At 35.6% G+C, this 21,635-nt stretch overlaps 1 protein-coding gene across 2 annotated transcripts in view; it reads left to right on the plus strand.

Moving 5' to 3' along the window:
- Positions 1-21,635, plus strand: part of SPAST (spastin) — a 54,401-nt gene that overhangs the window by 18,321 nt on the left and 14,445 nt on the right. For both annotated transcript variants that reach the window (XM_061211204.1, XM_061211205.1), the window contains exons 3-8: positions 160-243; positions 6,569-6,664; positions 14,142-14,329; positions 15,164-15,297; positions 15,579-15,672; positions 20,758-20,832. In XM_061211204.1, coding sequence (XP_061067187.1) covers positions 160-243; positions 6,569-6,664; positions 14,142-14,329; positions 15,164-15,297; positions 15,579-15,672; positions 20,758-20,832 — 671 coding nt within the window. The remainder of the gene's footprint in view (positions 1-159; positions 244-6,568; positions 6,665-14,141; positions 14,330-15,163; positions 15,298-15,578; positions 15,673-20,757; positions 20,833-21,635) is intronic.

Raw genomic sequence — 21,635 nt, forward strand, 5'->3', positions numbered from 1 at the left:
TTTAAGATATTATTTGAAAATGATATTTTGTTAATTTCATAGTCTTTTCATAAAGACTATGACTCCCCATGAGATTAGTTGGTATGATAATTTATCTTGAAGCAGCATTAGTAGGTAAATGTAGATATTTTAATTCTTTTTTTCTGCTTTTTCTTTCAGGTGAACAGTGTGACAGAGCTAGACGCCTTCAAGCTAAAATGATGACTAATTTGGTTATGGCCAAGGACCGTTTACAACTATTAGGTATCAATTAATGAATTGTATAACTGGAATGAGATGTATTTAAAATCTTAAAATTTAAGATTTAAAATCTTAAAAGTTTAATGAAACTTTAAATGCAGATGGAAATCAATGAACTTGAAAATGTTTTCTAGGCTTTCTTTTAACTTATGAAAATTTCTAACATATACAAAACAGAAGAGTTTATTGAACTAATTATCCATCACTCAGCTTTGGTAATTATCAACTCATTGTCGGTCTTGATTTAAGACTGGCAAACTATAGCCTATGGACTAAACCCAGTTCACTGCCTGTTTTTGTAAGTTGGCACAAAGCTACTTTCATTCCTTTGTATATTATCTGGTTGCTTTCATGCTACAGTGAGAGAATTAAGTAGTTGATACAGAGATCATACAGCCTGCAAAGCCTTTTAATATATAGCTTTTAAAAATATTTTAATATTTACTACTGGCTCTTTACAGAAAAAGTTTGCCAACCACAGTTTATATCCCTGCTCACTTTCCCCAACTTCATATTACTATTTTGAAACAATTTCTTGATATCTTTTTATTTCATTTATAAGTATTTCATATCTCTAAAAGATAAAGATGCTTTAAAAATAAAATTGCCAAAGTGAGGAGATTGTCGCTTCTAACGTTTCCCTTCTTTCCGTCCCTCCCTTATTTCCTGTGTATCACTTATTTTTTACTTTGATTTGTAACTAGAACAAACCTTCAAAAAGAAAACTCATTTCATTATAAAACGAAGGTAATGATTCTTCCCTCTGGGGAAGCTGTGAGTATTAAATGGGATGATGGACATGACTGCCAAAAAAAAAAAAAAATTGCCAAAATACCATTATCACACCTAAAAAATAACTAATAATTCTTTTAATACTAACATAAACATAAAAGTAATGGCCAAAAAAATGGTCAGTGTCCAAATTTATATATAATATATAAATAATGTGCAGTCAGTATCTCAAAATTTAATAACTCCTATTATTTTTTTTATAATTTAATTGTTTGAATCAGGATTTCAAGAAGATCCATACTATACATCTCTTTTAATATACAAGTCTGTTTTTTCTTTTTCTTGCAATTTATTTGCTGATGAACCAGATCTTTGCCACGTAGTGTTTCCTGCAGTCTGACTTTCGCTCCATGCATCTCCATGTTATCTTTTAGTATGTTCTTCTGTCCTCCCTATAAATTGATAGTTGGATATAGAGCCTTAATTGGATTGAAAGTAGATTTTTATTTTTTAATGATAAGACTACTTGATAGCTGGTTTTGTGTTTATCCATCAGTATTTCTTGTGATGTTAGCAGCAGTTGATGACTTATGCCTAGTGACATTATAATTGTCATTCTTTCTGCATTCATCAGCTGTAAAAGGTCTATAAAGAGAAACTTCTCATCTTCTATTTGATAGTATAGGTTTTAAAAATATATTCTTAAGGTAAATCTACCCCTCAAACAAGGTGGAACTAAAACCCACCCTTCTTGGGTGGTTCTACCATAGCTTGATGTGATAGAAATAGTAGAAACTTGGTAAACAGGCAGACTTTATTTGTTGCTCTGTGCTTTTGATAAGTTATTTAGCATTTCTGAGTCTTCTTTATTTCATTTGTAATATGAGGCTAATAGATAATTATTATCTCACTGTATTTGTGACTATGAATTGTTGAAGGAACCTAACCCATAGTAAGTACTTGAAAATGCTGGTTTTTGTTTATCTCCTTACCTGTGTGTAATCACCACCCCTGCTTTTGTGTACATATATACACATATGTTTTTTATTAATTCACTCATTCATTCATTCCTATATGGTCCATGGTGTTTATAAATTTTTTGCCCCACATTTTTGAAAAAGAAACCCTTACTGTTTTCAGATTGCTAACAAGGCAGTGTTCTCCTGGCTTCTGTGGCTGACAGTTTGCCTTCTTCCTAAGTGACGGTTATTACTGTGTCAAATAAAATTACATATTACATCAAGGGTTGTTGTAGTAAAATAATTATCTAATTGTTCTAATTGGTCCTTTCTATGTGCTTTAGCTATAACACCTTTTCAGTGTATGTACAAAGTATCAATGTATGTGATGCAGATTAAGTTTGATTATGGAACATTTTGTAACATGTTTCAAATTGAATAATAGTTGGTTTTTAACTTTAATCAGTATTTGAAATTGTGATATGGTAAAACATTAGAAGCAACTCATCAGTTTATAGACTTGTCTTTAAATGCAACTTAGTAATTTCTTATTTGTGTTGTTAGAGGAGAGGACAAAAAGATATATAATATAACATGAAGCTAGGCTTTAATAGAATTAATATTTGGTGGTTGTTGTTGTCTGTTATCCTCAAAAATGCTATATGTCCATTCATGAAAGATGTTACTTTAAAAAAGAGAGGGTGGAATAAAAGGCATCATCAACATTTTCCTGTCTTCTGAGAACGCAGAATATCTGGGAGTTATATACCAAAGACAGTAAAAAAGAAGTGTGCACAAGTGCATAGTAGAGCATATTTGTGTATTATGTGCTGGTTAAAAAATGGAGCTTTTCAGAGGTGGGATGCCTGATAGGTATCTAAGTAGTATGGAGAATGATAACTGGGAGTTCCCCATACAGACTGGTTTGAGAAGATGTAGCATCTCTGATAAAGATGGGAAGAGTTCATATGTATTATATATCTTCAATTTAGTGATAGTGAACCTTAGAGCAAAGCTTAAGTGTAAAACCTGCTGTAGATTATAAGATAATTTTGGCATTGGTGTCTGGTATACTTGGCAATTACCCTTTTTAAAAAAACTTAGCTTCATTCAAGGTCCATTTATTAAGTCCTTACTCTGTACCAGGAACGGTGCCAAGGGATATAAACTGAATTTCTTTCTTTCTTTTTTTTTTTTTATTTATTTTTGGCTGTGTTGGGTCTTTGTTGCTGTGCGCAGGCATTCTCTAGTTGCAGCAAGCGGGGGCTACTCTTCGTTGTGGCGTGCGGGCTTCTCATTGCAGCGGCTTCTCTTGTTGCGGAGCATGGGCTCTAGGCACATGGGCTTCAGTAGTTGTGTCACGTGGGCTCAGTAGTTGTGGCTCGCAGGCTCTAGAGCGCAGGCCAGTAGTTGTGGCGCATGGCCTTAGTTGCTCCGTGGCATGTGAGATCTTCCCGGACCAGGGCTTGAACCTGTGTCCCCTGCATTGGCAGGCGGATTCTTAACCACTGTGCCACCAGGGAAGCCCTGAATTTATTTCTTGACTCGGGAAATATTTATTGGGTGGTTATCATGTTCTAGGCACTTAGGATATAGACAAGGATCCTTGTGTCATAGAGTTTATATTCCAGCAGGGAGAATACTGACAGTAGGCAATAAACATAAAGAATAAATAAGTAATTCCATGTGTTAGAAGGTGATAAATTTGTGGAGAAAAGAAAACATAAAACACAGTACAGGGGATTAGGAGTAGATGGGAGGTGGTCTGGGTTTTTTGTTTTAAATAGGATAGTCAGGGTATACCTCTTGGAGAAGTTGACATGACCTGTAAGTTAGCCTTACAGGTATCTGGGAGAAGAGTGGTCTGGGGAGAAGTAAGAGCTGATGCAAAGCCTTAAGAAAACACATCTGGTATGTTTGAGAGGAGCAAAGAGGCCAGTGTGCCACAGCAAGGAGAGTATAGTAGAGATGAGGTCAGAGAACTAATGGTCGGGGTGGGCGGGCAGAGGGGGCGGCCATCACAACATGCAGGACCTTACAGGCCACTGAAGATTTGAGCTTTTGCCGCCTGTGAAGTGGGGAGCAGTTACAAGGATTTTTTAGGAAAGGAGTAACATCATCTGACTTCAGTTTTAAAAGGATCCCTCTGGTTGTGATGTTGCAAGGGTATGTTATGTACCAAGGAGAGCAAGTAGGACAACTATTGTGGTAAGCTAGGAGAAAAATGATGGAGGCTTGGACCAGGGTGATACCAGGAGTAACAAGTGGTTGGATTATGATTGTATTTGAAGCTTGAGCAAACTGATTTACTGATAGATTGGATAAAATGTTCCTGTGTTTAGGCTCTTGTTGATATAGTGGGGAAGGCAGACATAAATAGATAAATCATCATCACTGCAGGATGGAGATACACAAATATTTCGTAGGGATGGGAAAATAGGTGTCTGAGAAATCTTCCTGGAAGAAACCTAAAGTGGGAATTTAAAAAGATAAATAAAAGTTATTAATGGTAGGGTGGAAAGATATTCCATGAGGAACTAACAGCATGAACATAGACTCAGGGACAAGGAAAAGCATGGTGCTGGTAGAGACATGAATTCGGGATTGCTCAGGTATAAGAAGTGTAGGCAGATCATGGAGGGCCTTGTTGGTCATATAAAGGAGCTTGAGTGCTAATCTGTGGGCAATGGGAAACTGCTAAAGGGTTGTAGGCACACAAGTTATGTGGTAAAATTTCCCTTATAAGTAGATCACTGAGATGATTGTGTGGGGATTGCACATGAGGGCATCAAGAAGCAAGGTGACTTGTTTTATTTTAAATCATTGTTTAATCTACACGAGCTTTAGTCATTTTAAAAAGAAGCATTAAACTAAGCTTACTTTCTTCAAAAAAAAAAAATTAATTGGAGCAGGTTCACATTAGCTGTGTCCTGCTGTTGTGTGTTTTCATGCATATAAATCCAAGCCCTGCAAAAAAGTTCTATGGCTTATTATTCTTAGTTATTAGTTATCAAAACTAAGGATTTAATTTCTGTTTATTTTTTACTATATAATGAATGTTTATGTGAACTTTTTGTTACATTTCATTGAAGAGTTTTAATTGATAAATCAGACATTTACAAATCAGTTCTTTCTAATTTATGTCTTTTACCAACACAAATGGTTTCTTTCTCAATATGGTGATTTGAAGAGTATTATCTTTGAGAAAAATCAGATGACCTACCTGTTAACTAACAACAGAAAAAGGGCTCCAAGGTATATTGTATCAGCCAGTTCTAGGATACAAAAGCTGTGCAGTGCTTTGTGCTTTGTGCAAAAAGGGTAGCTGCTATTTAACCTGTCCCAAAGGCATGTGTGGTTGTACCATAAACCAAGCATGGCGCCTGCTTGTCTGACATTAGAAATGAAAGTTTAAAAGAGTTAGTATATATGTGCTACATTTTTGCATATATTCATTGACTTCTTAGTACCGGAGGAAAGAATCAGTAATGATAACTTAGAGTATTTCAACAAAATAAATATGGTCAAAATTGATCCCTATTATGAATGACGCTCAGAGCAAGTACTTCATGTATTATTTTATTTAACCCTTGAGACCCTCGGAAAACTGACGCTAAAGCAAGTTCGTACTAGTGAGTAAGTGGTAGAGTGTTTGTCAGGGTGTTTGTCAGCTAACAGTATGGATTGACTTGACTGGGCAAAGAGTGTAGTAGCAGTGATGTAGAGTGGCAAGGAAGCTCAAACCGATACACTCTTGGGCTTCAGGTGCTAGACATAGAGACCTAGATCTTGAGAGGATTTGTTGTTGTTATTTGAAGTGGGAGTAAGGTTGAAATAATCCTTTAAAATCTTTGATTAATTTAAAAATAGGCAATATATGCACATGCCACAAAATTTCAAAAGTTAAAGTTTGAAAAGCATCCATCCCATGCTATGCCCCAGCCACTCATTTCCCATCCCCAGAGGCAGCTGGTATTACCAGTTTCTCTGGGTCTTTTTTAGAGATAATTTTCATATATACAAGTATACATGTGTGTATTTAAATAAATGGTAGGGTACTGTACGCACAGTTCTGCAGCATGCTTATTCCATTCTGCTTTATTACATTTATTTTCTGCCTGACATGCATTAATGTAGCTGAATATGGAATTTTCCTAGACACTCCTTACAGTTTCCTTCTGTGTCATTTCTCCTTTCCTGAATGTCCTTTTTTTTTTTTCTTAATCTTTACAGATCCCAGCCAACTCACAGCCCACTTCCTCTGTAAAGCCTTTTTAATGTTCTCTTTGTATCTCTATCCCGCTCTCCCTACACAATGATTTGGACATATTAGATATTCAGGAAATATTTGCTGGCGATGGTAGTGATATAGAATTGCCTCAGGTTACCAAACCTGAATAATGCATATTTTGAACATAGTCATTCACTTGTTCATTTCTGTTGCTATTTTAATGTCTGAGTTTTTACTAATTATGTTGTTAAAGGTAATTCTATGTAAATGCCAAACCCTTCATTATGTAATAACTTTGTAACACCTTGAATCGTTTTTCATTTTCACATATACATTTTATTTTTTTATCATGTGTTTTTTTTCTTTTTGTTTATTTTTTTCTTTTTTACCCCCCTCTGTTGCATAGAGAAGCTGCAGCCAGTTTTGCAGTTTTCCAAGTCACAAACGGACGTCTATAATGACAATACTAACTTGACATGCCGCAATGGACATCTCCAGTCAGGTGGGTTTAGGTTAACTAACATGTAAAATAATAAAGCTTGCATGCAAAGTAGAGTCTTACTTAACCTGATAATGTTGATTTGATTTTATAGTGGTAGATTTGATTGGTTTTTGTTTGCACAGGGCTGTGTGGAAAATACAGTAGCCCTATCATTCATGGTGTGTAAACATGTAATAGGGCATAGCCATTCTCAACATGTTATATTTGCATATTTTACAACCTCCAATTTTTGAAATTATAAAATATGAAGGTTCGTTTTCCTAAATTATTAAAATGTTCTTTTGTTTCTATCTTATTTTGAGCTTTTGTGTTTTTTTCTATGGGTACCTGTACCAAATTTTTATGAAGTAGTGTTTATTGAGACAGAAATTTTAATTTTTCTTTGTTATATACCAATTTTCAATGCATATATATTTTCATTTATATAATACATGAATGTTTTATCATAGCACCTGTTATAAAAAGTTTGAAGCTGAATTCACATAGTGAGGAGAAGCGTTAGAATACTATTTTTCGGCGGTCCCACCTCCTCGCCCAGAACGGAGCCCGCGTTTCCGCAGAGCTGGAACTCCCGGCTCGGGGTCTCTTCCCTCCGCCGTCACTGAAGTGCCCCGGAGCCCGAGGGGAGGGCAGCCTCACTGAGGCTGCCGGCTCTGGAGGGGCCCCGGCGGCCAAAGCCGCGACAGTCCTGGGGACCGCGGGCCGGTTGTTTCAGCAAGTAACTTAAAGACAAAATGGAAAAACAAGGAGGTTTGTGCCTGAGATCATGTTGATGTGAAACCAGGGATGGCCACCTTGTGCCAGATGAATGCACAAAGAAGAAGTGGTCCATGTACACAATGGAATATTCGCCATGGAAAAGGATGAAACACTGCTCTTTGCAGCACCATAGATGAGCCTAGAGATAATCACAGAGCATGAGGGGACACGGGTTCGATCCCTGGTTCAGGAGGATCCCACATGCTGCGGAGCGGCTGGGCCCGTGCGCCACAACTAATGAGCCTACGCTCTGGAGCCCATGAGCCATAACTACTGAGCCCATGCGCCACGGCTGCTGAAGCCCGCACGCCTAGAGCCCATGCTCCGCAACGGGGGAGGCCACTGCAGTGGGGGGCCCGTGCACCGCGGCGGAGAGTGGCCCCTGCTCGCCGCAACTGGAGGGAGCCCACGGGCAGCAGCGAGGATCCAACTCAGCCAAAAATAAATAAATAAATAAATAAAATTTATTAAAAAAAAAAAAAGAATACTATTTTTCTTTTTTTTTGTCCGTGCCACGTGGCATGCAGGGATCTTAGTTCCCCAACCAGGGGTCAAACCCTACCCCACTGCAGTGGAAGCACGGAGTCTTAACCACTGGACTGCCAGGGAAGTCCCCTAGAATACTATTATTTACTATGGGTTAAATTTGTTTTCCATAAACTTTGGTCATCACATCAACTCCTACAGAAAATTAAATGCTTTTTCTGTTTTGTTTGGGTGGTAGGATCTTCATTTCCTAGGTTCTCTGACATCTTCTCTAGTTTTATTGGTAACTTTTTCAGAATTCGTTCTGTGTCCAGTACTTAAATTTTATTAAAGTAAATATTACTTTGTTCAAATTGTAGCAGAAAACCCTTAGTATAGACTATAAAACAACTGCTTTCTTTACTCATATGTGATAAAAAAAAGTTTCAAGATTTATTTTTTTGTTTGTTTGCTTTTTTCTTTTTTATTGGAGTGTAGTTGATTTACAATGTTGTGTTAGTTTCAGGTGTACAGCAAAGTGAATCAGTTATACATACACATATATCCACTCTTTTTTAAGATTCTTTTCCCATATAGGCCATTACAGAGTATCGAGTAGAGTTCCCTGTGCTATACAGTAGATTCTTATTAGTTATCTATTTCATATATGGTAGTGTGTATATGTCAATCCCAATCTCCCAATTTATCCCCCCCCGCATTACCCCCTGGTAATCATAAGTTTGTTTTCTACTTCTGTAACTCTATTTCTGTTTTGTAGATAAGTTCAGTTGTACCCATTTTTTAGATTCCACATATAAAAACGATATCATATGATATTTGCCCTTCTCTGTCTAACTTACTTTACTCAGTATGACAATCTCTAGGTCCATCCATGTTGCTGCATTTGGCATTATTTTGTTCTTTCTTATGGCCGAGTAATATTCCATTGTATATATGTACCACATCTCTTTTAAAAAATATTTATTTTATTATTTATTTATCTATTTGGCTGCGCCAGGTCTTAGTTGCTATACCACATCTTCTTTATCCATTCCTCTGTTGATGGACATTTAGGTTGCTTCCATGTCCTGGCTATTGTAAATAGTGCTGCAATGAACAAGATTTCAATAAAGAAGAAATAGTGTGAGTGGTTTTCTTGGGATGGAAGAGACAGTTGGTCATCAACTCTTTCCCTTGTGGCTTCAGCTCTTCCTTAAGGAGTTCTCACTCTGGTTTGGTCTTCCACTACAGAGCCCCACCTTAGTAACTATATTCATTTTCCCATTCCTTCCTGTATCTGATTTAAAATAACCTTTTCAAGTATAGAGAAGTATTTTGTCTGTTTCTTTTAGCATGTTTGTGAAGGGCTGACGTCTTCATAATGAACTGTTTGAAAAAACAAAGAAATGTAAGAATGCACCACATGTAAATAGTGAAGTTTCCAAAATACAAATTTGAGATCCTAATAATCCTGCCTGAGTAAACAACAAAATTTTCTAGCCCTGAGGAGCTGGTATGCCTTTCCCTTGTCATCTTGATTTTCTTCTACTTAATTCCACATGTGAGATCCTATTGTATTTTTCTGCCATGTTGGGGGACAAAAGCAGCTTTCTCTTCTGGGACCCATTAAAAAAATCAAACTGTCTTATTTTAAATACCTAGTTATCAGTTCTGTTCTTTTTTCTTGTTGGGGGGACATACTGACTTCACAGCTAATTTATGCAGCACTGGTGTTTGATTCCCATTGAGCCTTAGTGAATCAGCTGGCTCATTCATGCCTAGTTCAGTAGTGTCACCCACTTATGGAACATTCTATGATGTTTCACTTGGATGAGTTACTTCTTCTCTCTTAGGAAGCAGATATGCCAAAGTCTGCTTACTACTTTATGTGTTATCTACAATGTCCAATTTTCAAGTCAAAATTATTAGACGTGCAAAGAAATAGGAAAGCGTGACCCTTACTCAAGAAAGAAATCAGCCTGTAGAAACTGATTTCTTGACTGGGCCCACATGTTGAATTTAGCAGATAAAGACTTCAAAGCAGCCATTATAAATATGTTCAAAGAATTAAAAGAAAATATGGCATCTGTTAACAAACCTGCAATCTTAGCAGAGAATATAAACTAAACAATAAAAATAATGGAAGTTTTAAAGTTGAAAAGTACAGTTGGTGAAAAAAATTGCTAGATAGCCTCAACAGCAGATTGGAGATGTCAAATGAAAGATTCAGTGACCTTGAACTTAGATCAATAGAAATTGCTAAATCAGATGACTGCAGTATTCAGAAAGCAGATTAGTCATTGCTTAGGGCCAGGGGCAGTAAGAGGAATGGAGTGCAAATGGATACAAGGAAACGTTTGGCTATGATGGAAACATTTTGTATCTTGATTTTAGTGGCTATTTTGCCAATATATTATACATTTTAAATGCATGCAAAATATTATACATAGATTATACCTTAAAATGTTGATTAAAAAATACTGAAAAGGTTTATAAAGAAAAATAATATTCCCCTTCCCACCTGTTATATCTCCCTTTCTTACCTGCACCCCTAGTTTGGCTCCTCATACAATATTTAACTCTTTGCTATTTTTTCTCATGCTCATTATACTTTCAAATATTATGCTTTTATTGCTATTCCTGATTTATGAGTTTTTGATATGTATTGACTTTTTTTTTTTATAGAAATTTCATGTAATGTCTGAAACATTTATATTAACATATTTCCATACAAATAACCCAATGAAAGTTTAGTATTAGTTGTTTTGTTTGTTTTTTTATACTGCAGGTTCTTATTAGTCATCAGTTTTATACACATCAGTGTATACATGTCAATCCCAATTGCCCAATTCAGCACACCACCATCCCCACCCCACTGCAGTTTTCCCCCCTTGGTGTCCATATGTCTGTTCTCTACATCTGTGTCTCAACTTCTGCCCTGCAAACCGGCTCATCTGTACCATTTTTCTAGGTTCCACATACATGCGTTAACATACGATATTTGTTTTTCTCTTTCTGACTTACTTCACTCTGTATGACAATCTCGATCCATCCACGTCTCAACAAATGACTCAATTTCGTTCCTTTTTATGGCTGAGTAATATTCCATTGTATATGTGTACCACAACTTCTTTATCCATTCGTCTGTTGATGGGCATTTAGGTTGCTTCCATGTCCTGGCTATTGTAAATAGTGCTGCAATGAACATTCGGGTGCGTGTGTCTTTTTGAATTACGGTTTTCTCTGGGTATATGCCCGGTAGTGGGATTGCTGTGTCATATGGTAATTCTATTTTTAGTTTTTTAAGGAACCTCCATATTGTTCTCCATAGTGGCTGTATCAATTTAAATTCCCACCAACAGTGCAAGAGGGTTCCCTTTTCTCCACACCCTCTCCAGCATTTGTTGTTTGTAGATTTTCTGATGATGCCCATTCTAACTGGTGTGAGGTGATACCTCACTGTAGTTTTGATTTGCATTTCTCTAATAATTAGTGATGTTGAGCATCTTTTCATGTGCTTCGTGGCCGTCTGTATGTCTTCTTTGGAGAAATGTCTATTTAGGTCTTCTGCCCATTTTTGGATTGGGGTGTTTGTTTCTTTAATATTGAGCTGAATGAGCTGTTTATATATTTTGGAGATTAATCCTTTGTCCGTTGATTCGTTTGCAAATATTTTCTCCCATTCTGAGGGTTGTCTTTTGGTCTTGTTTATGGTTTCCTTTGCTGTGCAAAAGCTTTGAAGTTTCATTAGGTCCCATTTGTTTATTTTTGTTTTTATTTCCATTACTCTAGGAGGTGGATCAAAAAAGATCTTGCTGTGATTTATGTCAAAGAGTGTTCTTCCTATGTTTTCCTCTAAGAGTTTTATAGTGTCCAGTCTTACATTTAGGTCTCGAATCCATTTTGAGTTTATTTTTGTGTATGGTGTTAGGGAGTATTCTAATTTCATTCTTTTACATGTAGCTCTCCAGTTTTCCCAGCACCACTTATTGAAGAGACTGTCTTTTCTCCATTGTATATCTTTGCCTCCTTTGTCATAGATTAGTTGACCATAGGTGCGTGGGTTTATCTCTGGGCTTTCTATCTTGTTCCATTGATCAGTGTTTCTGTTTTTGTGCCAGTACCATATTGTCTTGATTACTGTAGCTTTGTAGTATAGTCTGAAGTCAGGGAGTCTGATTCCTCCAGCTCCGTTTTTTTCCCTCAAGACTGCTTTGGCTATTGGGGGTCTTTGGTGTCTCCATACAAATTTTAAGATTTTTTGTTCTAGTTCTGTAAAAAATGCCATTGGTAATTTGATAGGGAGTGCATTGAATCTGTAGATTGCTTTGGGTAGTATAGTCATTTTCACAATATTGATTCTTCCAATCCAAGAACATGGTATATCTCTCCATCTGTTGGTATCATCTTTAATTTCTTTCATCAGTGTCTTATAGTTTTCTGCATGCAGGTCTTTTTTCTCCCTAGGTAGGTTTGTTCTTCTTTTTCAGGTAGAAGAAGGTTTAATTCTCTTACGCTACCATTATCCTTCATTCCGTGTGTGTGTGTATATATGGACATATATATGTGTATATATATCACTGTTTTTAGTTATATTGAAAAATTATATTTCATATTATTAGTAACTTAGTAAATATTGTTTACCCAAAGACAAATAATATATTTTAATTATTTTCCCTTTGGGTTTTTCCTCCCCCCACATTGTCTGATTTTTTTCTTGCTCTCTAGCTTCATATTACAGTTTTTTACTCCTTTCTGTGTTTAATTTGCTTTTTAACTAGAAGACCTCCTTTAGTATTTCTTTTAATGAGGGTTTGTAGATAGTAAACTCTCTCAGCCTTTCTAGTGTCTGAAAATACCCTCATTCTTACGTGACTGGTCACCTGAATATAGAATAAATGAAAGTTAACATTGATTTTTCCTTCAGCATTTTGAGCATACTCCATTGTCTACTGACCTTTGTTATTTTTATGAAAAGTCTGCTGTCATTCTCACAGTTCCTTATGAAAATTTCTATCCATTTGTAATCTTAGGACTGTATATTTTCTGTTTGAAGAAATTCTTCTCCAGTCTCCTTTTTTCCCTCTGAAATGCATGATACGTATCATCACCCTAGACAGATCTTGCTTTTATTCACACCTTGGCTTTTCCTTATTGTCATTCCCTTTTCTGGATTGCTTTCCTGCTTCTTCCTACAGGGTCATTATCCATTAGTTCCTTGAACATACGGTACAGAACTTTGCATTTGTTTACTAGAAAAGAACCCTTGGATCTTAATTCCCTGACCAGGATCTAACCTGCTCCCCCTGCATTGGGAGCACGGAGTCTTAACCACTGGACCGCCAGGGAAGTCCCTAATTTACTGTACTCTTAAGTTCCCTTCTTTTGTTTCCTTAAGCCATATTAAGGGATTTGATGATAAGAGCAACAATAAGGCTTTTGTCCTTAAGCTAGTCTTTTCTCTAGGCTACTCTAATTTGCTGACTGATTTAACATCTGTCTTCACAGTGAACATTGTTATTCATAAACTCTGATATTTGTTATATAGTATATGAAAATATTATTTAGAAGCAGTGAGATTTGAACATTCAAAAGTCTGTAATTTATGTAGAAGAGCACGGTAGCTAGGTCAGGTAACCTTTTAGATTTAATTGAAGGTGTCCTATATGTGTTTATTTGCATAGATAGAGGATAAAGTACTTGGCGATTTAACCATATCTTTATACCCTTTAAATTAAAATTATTTTTTAAAACTTTTGGTGGCACAGACTGGACTTTCATACTATTTTGTAGTCTTAAAAGTTTGGAACGAAGTGCTATTTTTTTTTTTTTTCTCCATATAACCTATCCCTAATGCCTTTACTACATTTTGTTTGTTTAATTTTTGGCAGCTTTTAAACAAAGAAAAAAAGAAAATTTTGGCAGCTTTATTGCTTGGTACCTTTTTTATATCCTCCTCCTGTCCCCACAAATAAAGTTATTTCTTTTTATAGCAAATACATATTCCTTATAAGAAAATTATAATATACATCAGGAAAAGGAAAAAGCTAAATAACCTATAATCTTGCCCACACCCAGTGATAACCCTTATGAACACCCTAGTATATATTCTGATTGAAATCTTATTTTGAAATATTGTTGAAGTAAAAAAAATATTATTAGTTTTACAAATTTGTACTGGTCTTTATATTACTTTTTATAATGTTTAGCCACAGTTTTCTAACCATGATGATTTTATTTTTTTCCTTGATAGAAAGTGGAGCTGTTCCGAAAAGAAAAGATCCCTTAACGCACACTAGTAATTCACTGCCTCGTTCAAAAACAGTTATGAAAACTGGATCCACAGCTCTTTCAGGCCACCACAGAGCACCTAGCTGCAGTGGTTTATCCATGGTTTCTGGAGTGAGACAGGGACCTGGTCCTGCAACTGCCACTCATAAGGTATTTGGAGACAGTAACTTTAATTGCTATGCTGTTGCAAATAGAAAATTTTGAACATGATATGCTTGCTTAAGTTTATTACAAGTACTTTATAATACCTTAGACAATTGATAAGTTTCTACAACATTGAATGAAATTTTTCTTTTTTTTTAATTTATATTTTTAAGACTCTAAGTAGTAGAGGCAACTTGCTACTAAAAAGCAAATCTTTTTTTTTCTCTATTATTTTTTAAGCAAATTTTTTTTAACTCCTTTTGGTCCTAAATAGGTTAATAGTAAGTTTGCTTATCCAATCTGTTTTATATAATACTGTATAATTCTTTTTTTAAAAAATTAATTAATTTATTTATTAGGCTGCACGGTACAGCTTGTGGTATCTTAGTTCCCTGACCAGGGATTGAATCCGAGTCCTTGGCAGTGAAAGCGCCGAGTCCTAACCACTGGACTACCAGGGAATTCCCTATAGTTCATTTAAAATTTGTTATTCTTTTAATTATTTAAATCTACATAAATGTCTTATAACATTAAACATACATAGAGTTTTGTTACAATTCTAACAAGGATCAAAATTGTATGACTGCATTGTGATAGAGCCTTTTTATTTTATAGTAACTGAATCTCTCTGGATAAAATCTTCTATAAATCCACTTCATGCCAAATGTAGTTATATAGTGAATTCCATTTTATCTTGGAGTAAATATACAATTTTTGGATTTTTATATCCATTTTTTGCTACTTTTAAGCCTTTAATTCTGTGAACATTAAGGTTGACTCACATGTGAAAAGTGTAAACATTATGTTGTGTTTTCACATTAAAATTTTGTGTCCTTCAAGAGTACACCAAAAACAAATAGAACAAATAAACCTTCTACCCCTACAACTGCTGCTCGTAAAAAGAAAGACTTGAAGAACTTTAGGAATGTGGACAGCAACCTTGCTAACCTTATAATGAACGAAATTGTGGACAAGTAAGTTTTGTCATCTAAAGTGTTTTATGGGGTTTAAAATTTTTTTATTTATGAAATATATCATGAGTGAAATAGATAATATATATACCTTGTCTAATTTACATATGTAATTTTTATGATGGTTTTCAATTACTGTAAATGTAGAAAACCATTGCTTTACTGATTTAACTATAGTTTCACAGTTAACATAAAAATGGCTATGTTACATAGAGCTTAGACTTAATATTATAATAACTGAAGTATATTTCTGTTACGGAGCTAACTGAAATTCTGTTTCTTAGTGGAACAGCTGTTAAATTTGATGATATAGCTGGTCAAGAGTTGGCAAAACAAGCATTGCAAGAAATTGTTATTCTTCCTTCTCTGAGGCCTGAGGTAAGGATTTTATATTATCATTTTCCTATAGCATCATCCATTACTGAATCCATAGTACAGTAAAGAAGTGTTTGAGCTATACTAGAATGATTAGTTCATATAACAGTAGGTTAGATGTCTTTTAAGGGAAAAAAACATTAGCAGTTGATGTTGACTAGTTATTTATACTGGAGAGGAGAATAAATATAATGGTTCCTAATTCCCAATCCATTTTTAATTAAATTTATAGGAAAAGTAGGTAACAGCAAATAATTTTTATATCAAGGTAAGAGAGATTTAAAGTTAAGAAAGAATCCGCCTGCCAATGCAGGGGACACGGGTTCGATCCCTGTTCTGGGAAGATTCCCACATGCCACGGAGCAACTAAGCCTGTGTGCCACAACTACTGAGCCTACGCTCTAGAGCCCGTGAGCCACAACTACTGAGCTGGTGTGCCACAACTACTGAAGCCTGCACACCTAGAGCCCATGCTCCGCAACAAGAGAAGCCACCGCAATGAGAAGCCTGCGCACCACAACAAAGAGCAGCCCCTGCTCACCGAAACTAGAGAAAGCCCACGCGCAGCAATGAAGACCCAACGCAGCCATAAATAAATAAATAAGTAAATAAATAAATAAATAAATAAAAGAATTATTTTCAAGATATTAAGTCATCAAAGTAAGTGGAGAGCTGGTGAATGATGGGTAGGGACCTCACCTTTCATCCCTTATTTTTAAACTCACTAAGGAAGTTAGGTAATCTTGCAATTGATAATAAATATTTAATTTTCCACACATAGCATTGTTTTTCTTTTTTTCAGTGCTTCATTCTTTTTTATTGGAGTTAATTGCTATACAATGTTGTGTTAGTTTCTGCTGTACAACGAAGTAAATCAGCCATATGTGTACATATATCCTCTCCCTCTTGGGCCTCCCTCCCATCCCTTCCCATCCCCTCCCATCCCGCCCATCTAGGTCATCACAGAGCACCAAGCTGAGTTCCCTGTGTTGTATACCGCAGGTTCCCACTAGCTATCTGTTTTACACATGGTAGTGTATTTATGTCAAACCTAATCTCCCAATTAGCATTGTTTTGGATTCTCACAATTCACAGATTGCATGTTTGATGCTGTTCTGAAAATATTGCAAAAAATAAATATGAGGATCCAGTCTGGATTAGTTATTTCTCTTCTCCTAGAACTTTCAAGTCTTAATGGACTCATTTACAAAATCTCGTGAAAATAGATGTTATATGGCACATTGTGATGAATACGCTTTTAAATGAATGTGTAAAGGTTGTGTGGCTCTGTTTTTCTATAGTCTATGTCACTCTCATACTACTTTCATGGTGTTTATAACTTGTGAGTACCAACTATACTGAAACTTACTATTTTTTGAGTCTGCTTTCTTTATTTTTACTTCTTGCCCACTCTAAGAAGCAGTGTGCATGAAATCACTGGTTTAATATACTAATTGAAATTTTCCTAATACACAATAAAATAGAGAATTATTAAAATAGAAGCCATTTGTCCTTATATGAACCAAATTTATCTCTTGTACCACCTCAGGCCACACTTTGAGGAAACATATTATAGCTTGTATTTGGGCTTACTTTTTGCCTGGGGTTATGTAAGAGTAGTAAATGTAGCAGAGTGAGTATTGACCAAAAAATGCTTGTTGAAAGAACTCATATAATTGTAGACCTGAAAAGGATCTTAGCAGTCATCTAGTCCATTTGTGGATAAAGAAACTAATCCTGAAATCTAAATTTCTTGCTCAAGATTATAGTTAAGTGGTGGTTCTAGGAAATGAAATAAATAAGATTCCTAACATTAGACTGCCGCCTCAATGCTATAACTGCCATCTAATTCTTAAGTATGGATTTTAGTATTTATTAAGTGGTATGCTTCTTAGGGTACAAAAATATATCTAAAATTGTAAAGGTAGTAAGGAAATATTTGGACTGTGCTAGAAGGCATTCAGCTTCTGCTCTACCCATAGCTTTAGGGAACACATCTAAAGTGGAAAGTGAGGTCAAACAGCATATGACTTTGCATTTTGACATATTTCCATGGTGGCACTATAATATTAGAAAAAACTGGAATTTCAAAGTTGAATAACCTAGCCTTGGGAGGGGCGGAAACCTTAGTAAATGTACAAAATTGGAGCTTGAGGAAGGACAGCATTTGAGGTAGAGCCAGACCTCAGGGTTTGGACCATTTGTCTCTCTGTCTCCACACCTGCCAATTGGACCATTTTTATAATTCTAGTTCAGATTCTAATTCAGAAAGGGAATATGATTGTCCTAGCTCAGCTTTTCACAGTAGACCCATAAAATGGATCGTGGTAAGCCATGAATGGGTCAGACTTATTTCATAAAGCATCTCCATTGTGCAACAAATCAGCTTTATTCATAATTGTCCACAGTGGGGAGCTTGCATGGACCACGGTGGGGACATTGTTAGGCTAGATTGGAAAGTTGGGTATGACAGGCATCATGACGAACTTATTCATTCTTTAGTGTGCTAGAATTTTTATTTCATCATAGAAACGCAGAATCATAATTAAGTCACCGAACACTAAAAATGGCTTTAAGGAGATAAATAATATTAAAAATATATGCTTGAGTTAATTTCTTCTCAGAATTACCTAAAGCAAGTACTTTAACCCTTGTTCATTCATGAAGTCATGGACCTGGAAAGGACATTGAAAAAACTCTTGTCCATCTCCCTGCCATCAAATAGGACTATGTTTTAAATATTTTAAAAGCAATTTTAAAAAATCACAAATATTAATCTTTGAAACAAGTTAAAACTGTAAGAAGAATATAAAATAAAACGTACCTTCCGACCCCAAAGTAGTACATTTCAAAGTATATCACAATGATCTGTCTACATACTTTTCTCAAAAATTTTAGAACGAAAATATATACTCTTCTGTTCTATTTCATAGACCTCTTTCATATCCTGTCCACCTTATTTGTCAGCATTTTTCTGAGCTCTTGTGTTTTTTTTTTTAATTTAATTTAATTTATTTTTTTATACAGCAGGTTCTTATTAGTCATCCATTTATACACATCAGTGTATACATGTCAATCCCAATCGCCCAATTCATCCCACCACCACCCCCACCCGCCACCGCTTTCCCCCCTTGGTGTCCATACGTTTGTTGTCTACATCTGTGTCTCAATTTCTGCCCTGCAAACCGGTTCATCTGTAGAGCTCTTATGTTTATTTTGTTATCTTGCTGCTTAATAATAACATTTTCTTTCAGTTTTATAGAAGAATGTGACTGTTCTCCAATTTTAAAAGGTTCTACCTACTACTAAAATTTCCATGAATTTCTAAATATGTTATCTTTCATTATACCAGCTTGAACATTTGCTTTTTTAAAAGTTTTTGAACTTACCTCTTTAAGTAATAATCTTATAAAGCCAATTCTTTTTTTTTTTTCATGTAGAATCTTTAACTTGATGAACCCTTAGCTCCATTATATCACACATTCCCTACCCCATCCTCCCAGTGTAATATATCACTGCTGAGGTTAAATCAATATTTATTTCTTGTAAATGTTAAGTACCAAGCTGAGTGGGATAGTGTGTTTTTTTTCCCTTGTATAGGTTTTTTTCCCCCTACAGTAAGTAGTTGTGTTACTTTTTTGTTTGCTTAGTTTTCATCTTACCAATTGTCAAACCAATTTGAAAATTCATTAGCTCAGTTTTTTTTTTTTCTTGGAACCCCTTTGCCTGGAACCACCTTTTTCTGTTCCATTTGACCAGTTGTTCTTATTTCATAGCTGTTCTATAATCTTGCTTCACCATCATCATGGAACTTTTCTTTGTCTTTCTATTTTAATGGATCTCTCGGTTTTTTGGATTCCTTATTTTCTCTTTCATGGTTTATTTTCTCATTTTGATGGCATACATACTCCTGTAAGTTCCTGAGAAAGGGTCATGTGAGACAATATTTTGAGATTTCACACATCTGAAAATATATTTAATCTACTGTCTTCCCTTGTTGATAATTTGATTAGATGTCAAGATTTAGGTTGAAACTGTAATGGTGGATATGTGACACAAATAGTGAACCTAATGTAAACTATGGACTTAGGTTAATAGTAACATATCACTATTCATCAGCTGTATTAAATGTACCATACTAATGCAAGATGTTAATAATAGGGGAAATGGGGGAAGTGAGGAGTTATGTGGAAACTCTCTACACTTTCCATTAAATTTTCTTTAAACCTAAAACCACTCAAAAAAAATTCCATCTTTAAGTTGAATATCAACCGCTTCATATGGTTCAACTTAAAAGTACATACACTTTCACTATTAAGTAAAGTGTTATCAGTCGGGTGCTTCACCCTTCATTCCTGCCATGCCTGGTGTCCCAGAGTTTGGAGACTCTGGTTAAATTTCTCTACAGAATAAGACGTCTGCCTTCTTTGGTTGTGGAAGAGGAGTACTTGCCAGAGTGCTCTTGGTGGGGGCAAGAGCATGGGTTCCATTGTTCCTCATACAGACTTTCAATCAGTTCCCCTGTTTTTGGCCAGCTACCTTACTGCTGCTTTCTCTGGTACCTGGTGCCTCCAATTCCTGAGCTGTTCCAGGGTTTTTTGTTCACATCAGCTTGCTCCTTGTAACTAGGTATCCCTTCACAAGCTGGCACTTAGGTTTTAGCTCCTTCAACTCCGTTAAATAATTTATCACACTTTATCAGCTCTCCATCTACAAAAATTTGTGTCCTCTGTTGTCTCCTTTTGTATTTTTTTGTTTTGTTTTGAAGAGTTATATCTTTTTTATTCATTTACTATTATTTGGTGAGATTTCTAAAGGAAGTAGAGAGGCATACTATGTTCAATATGTCTTGTTTAACCAATCTGCTTTCATTTTGATCAATAAGGGTTTGGTTTTAATTCATTTTGTTTTCTTCTGTTTTTAATAATTCTAATTTATTGATTATGTGTTCTCTTTAGAGCTCTGGGCAGCTCTCTTTGGGAGGATGCTATTGAAAGATGGTGCTTTTTAGATAACAAATAATACTTAAAATGTCTGGAAAAAGTGTCTCCAGAATCATGGTTGTGAAATAAAGTGTATATTTTTAAGTTGTTCACAGGGCTTAGAGCTCCTGCCAGAGGACTGTTACTCTTTGGTCCACCTGGAAATGGGAAAACAATGCTGGTAAGAATTCTTTTTATTTTTATTTTTTAAACTTTAAAAAAATGTATTTATTTATTTGGTTGTGCTGGGTCTTAGTTGCAGCATGTGTGCTCCTTAGTTGTGGCAGGCGGGCTCCTTAGTTACAGCTCGCTGGCTCCTTAGTTGTGGCATGCGAACTCTTAGTTGCAGCATGCATGTGGGATCTAGTTCCCTGACCAGGGATTGAATCCGGACCCCCTGCATTGGGATTGTGGAGTCTTAACCACTGGACCACCAGGGAAGTCCCAAGAATTCTTTTTAAATTTGCATGTTCTATTGAGATATTAGGGAGATAATATGAAAGAAGAAACTTTTCATTGTCCCTGAGTCTATTATTTATGACTTGCCTTTGCTATAATATACTTTTTTTTTTTTTTTTTTGGCCGCACTGCGTGGCTTGCGGGATCTTAGTTCCCTGACCAGGAATTGAACCCAGGGCCACAGCAGTGAAAACGCCGAGTCCTAACCACGGGACCACCAGGGAACTCCCAATTTTTAAACTAGTTTTTAATGATGAAGTAGGTGGAAACCCACATACGTTATCTTCCGTAGTAGTTTGGGGCTGGCTAAATTTAATAGTGTAATTTTCATTGTTTTCCCAAGTTAAATAATAAAATTTTACTGTAGAAGAGCTTACCTTACTATATTGAGTATCCTCCTAATCTTTGATTTTTTTTTTTTTTACTATTGTAACAGGTTTATTTAAATAAAATAATCAGCATGATACAGATTTCTTTTTTTTTTAATTGAGGCATAATTGACATACAACAGATTTTTTTTTTTTT

This window comes from Eubalaena glacialis, chromosome 14 (genome assembly GCF_028564815.1).
Source record: "Eubalaena glacialis isolate mEubGla1 chromosome 14, mEubGla1.1.hap2.+ XY, whole genome shotgun sequence".
Taxonomy (NCBI): domain Eukaryota; kingdom Metazoa; phylum Chordata; class Mammalia; order Artiodactyla; family Balaenidae; genus Eubalaena; species Eubalaena glacialis.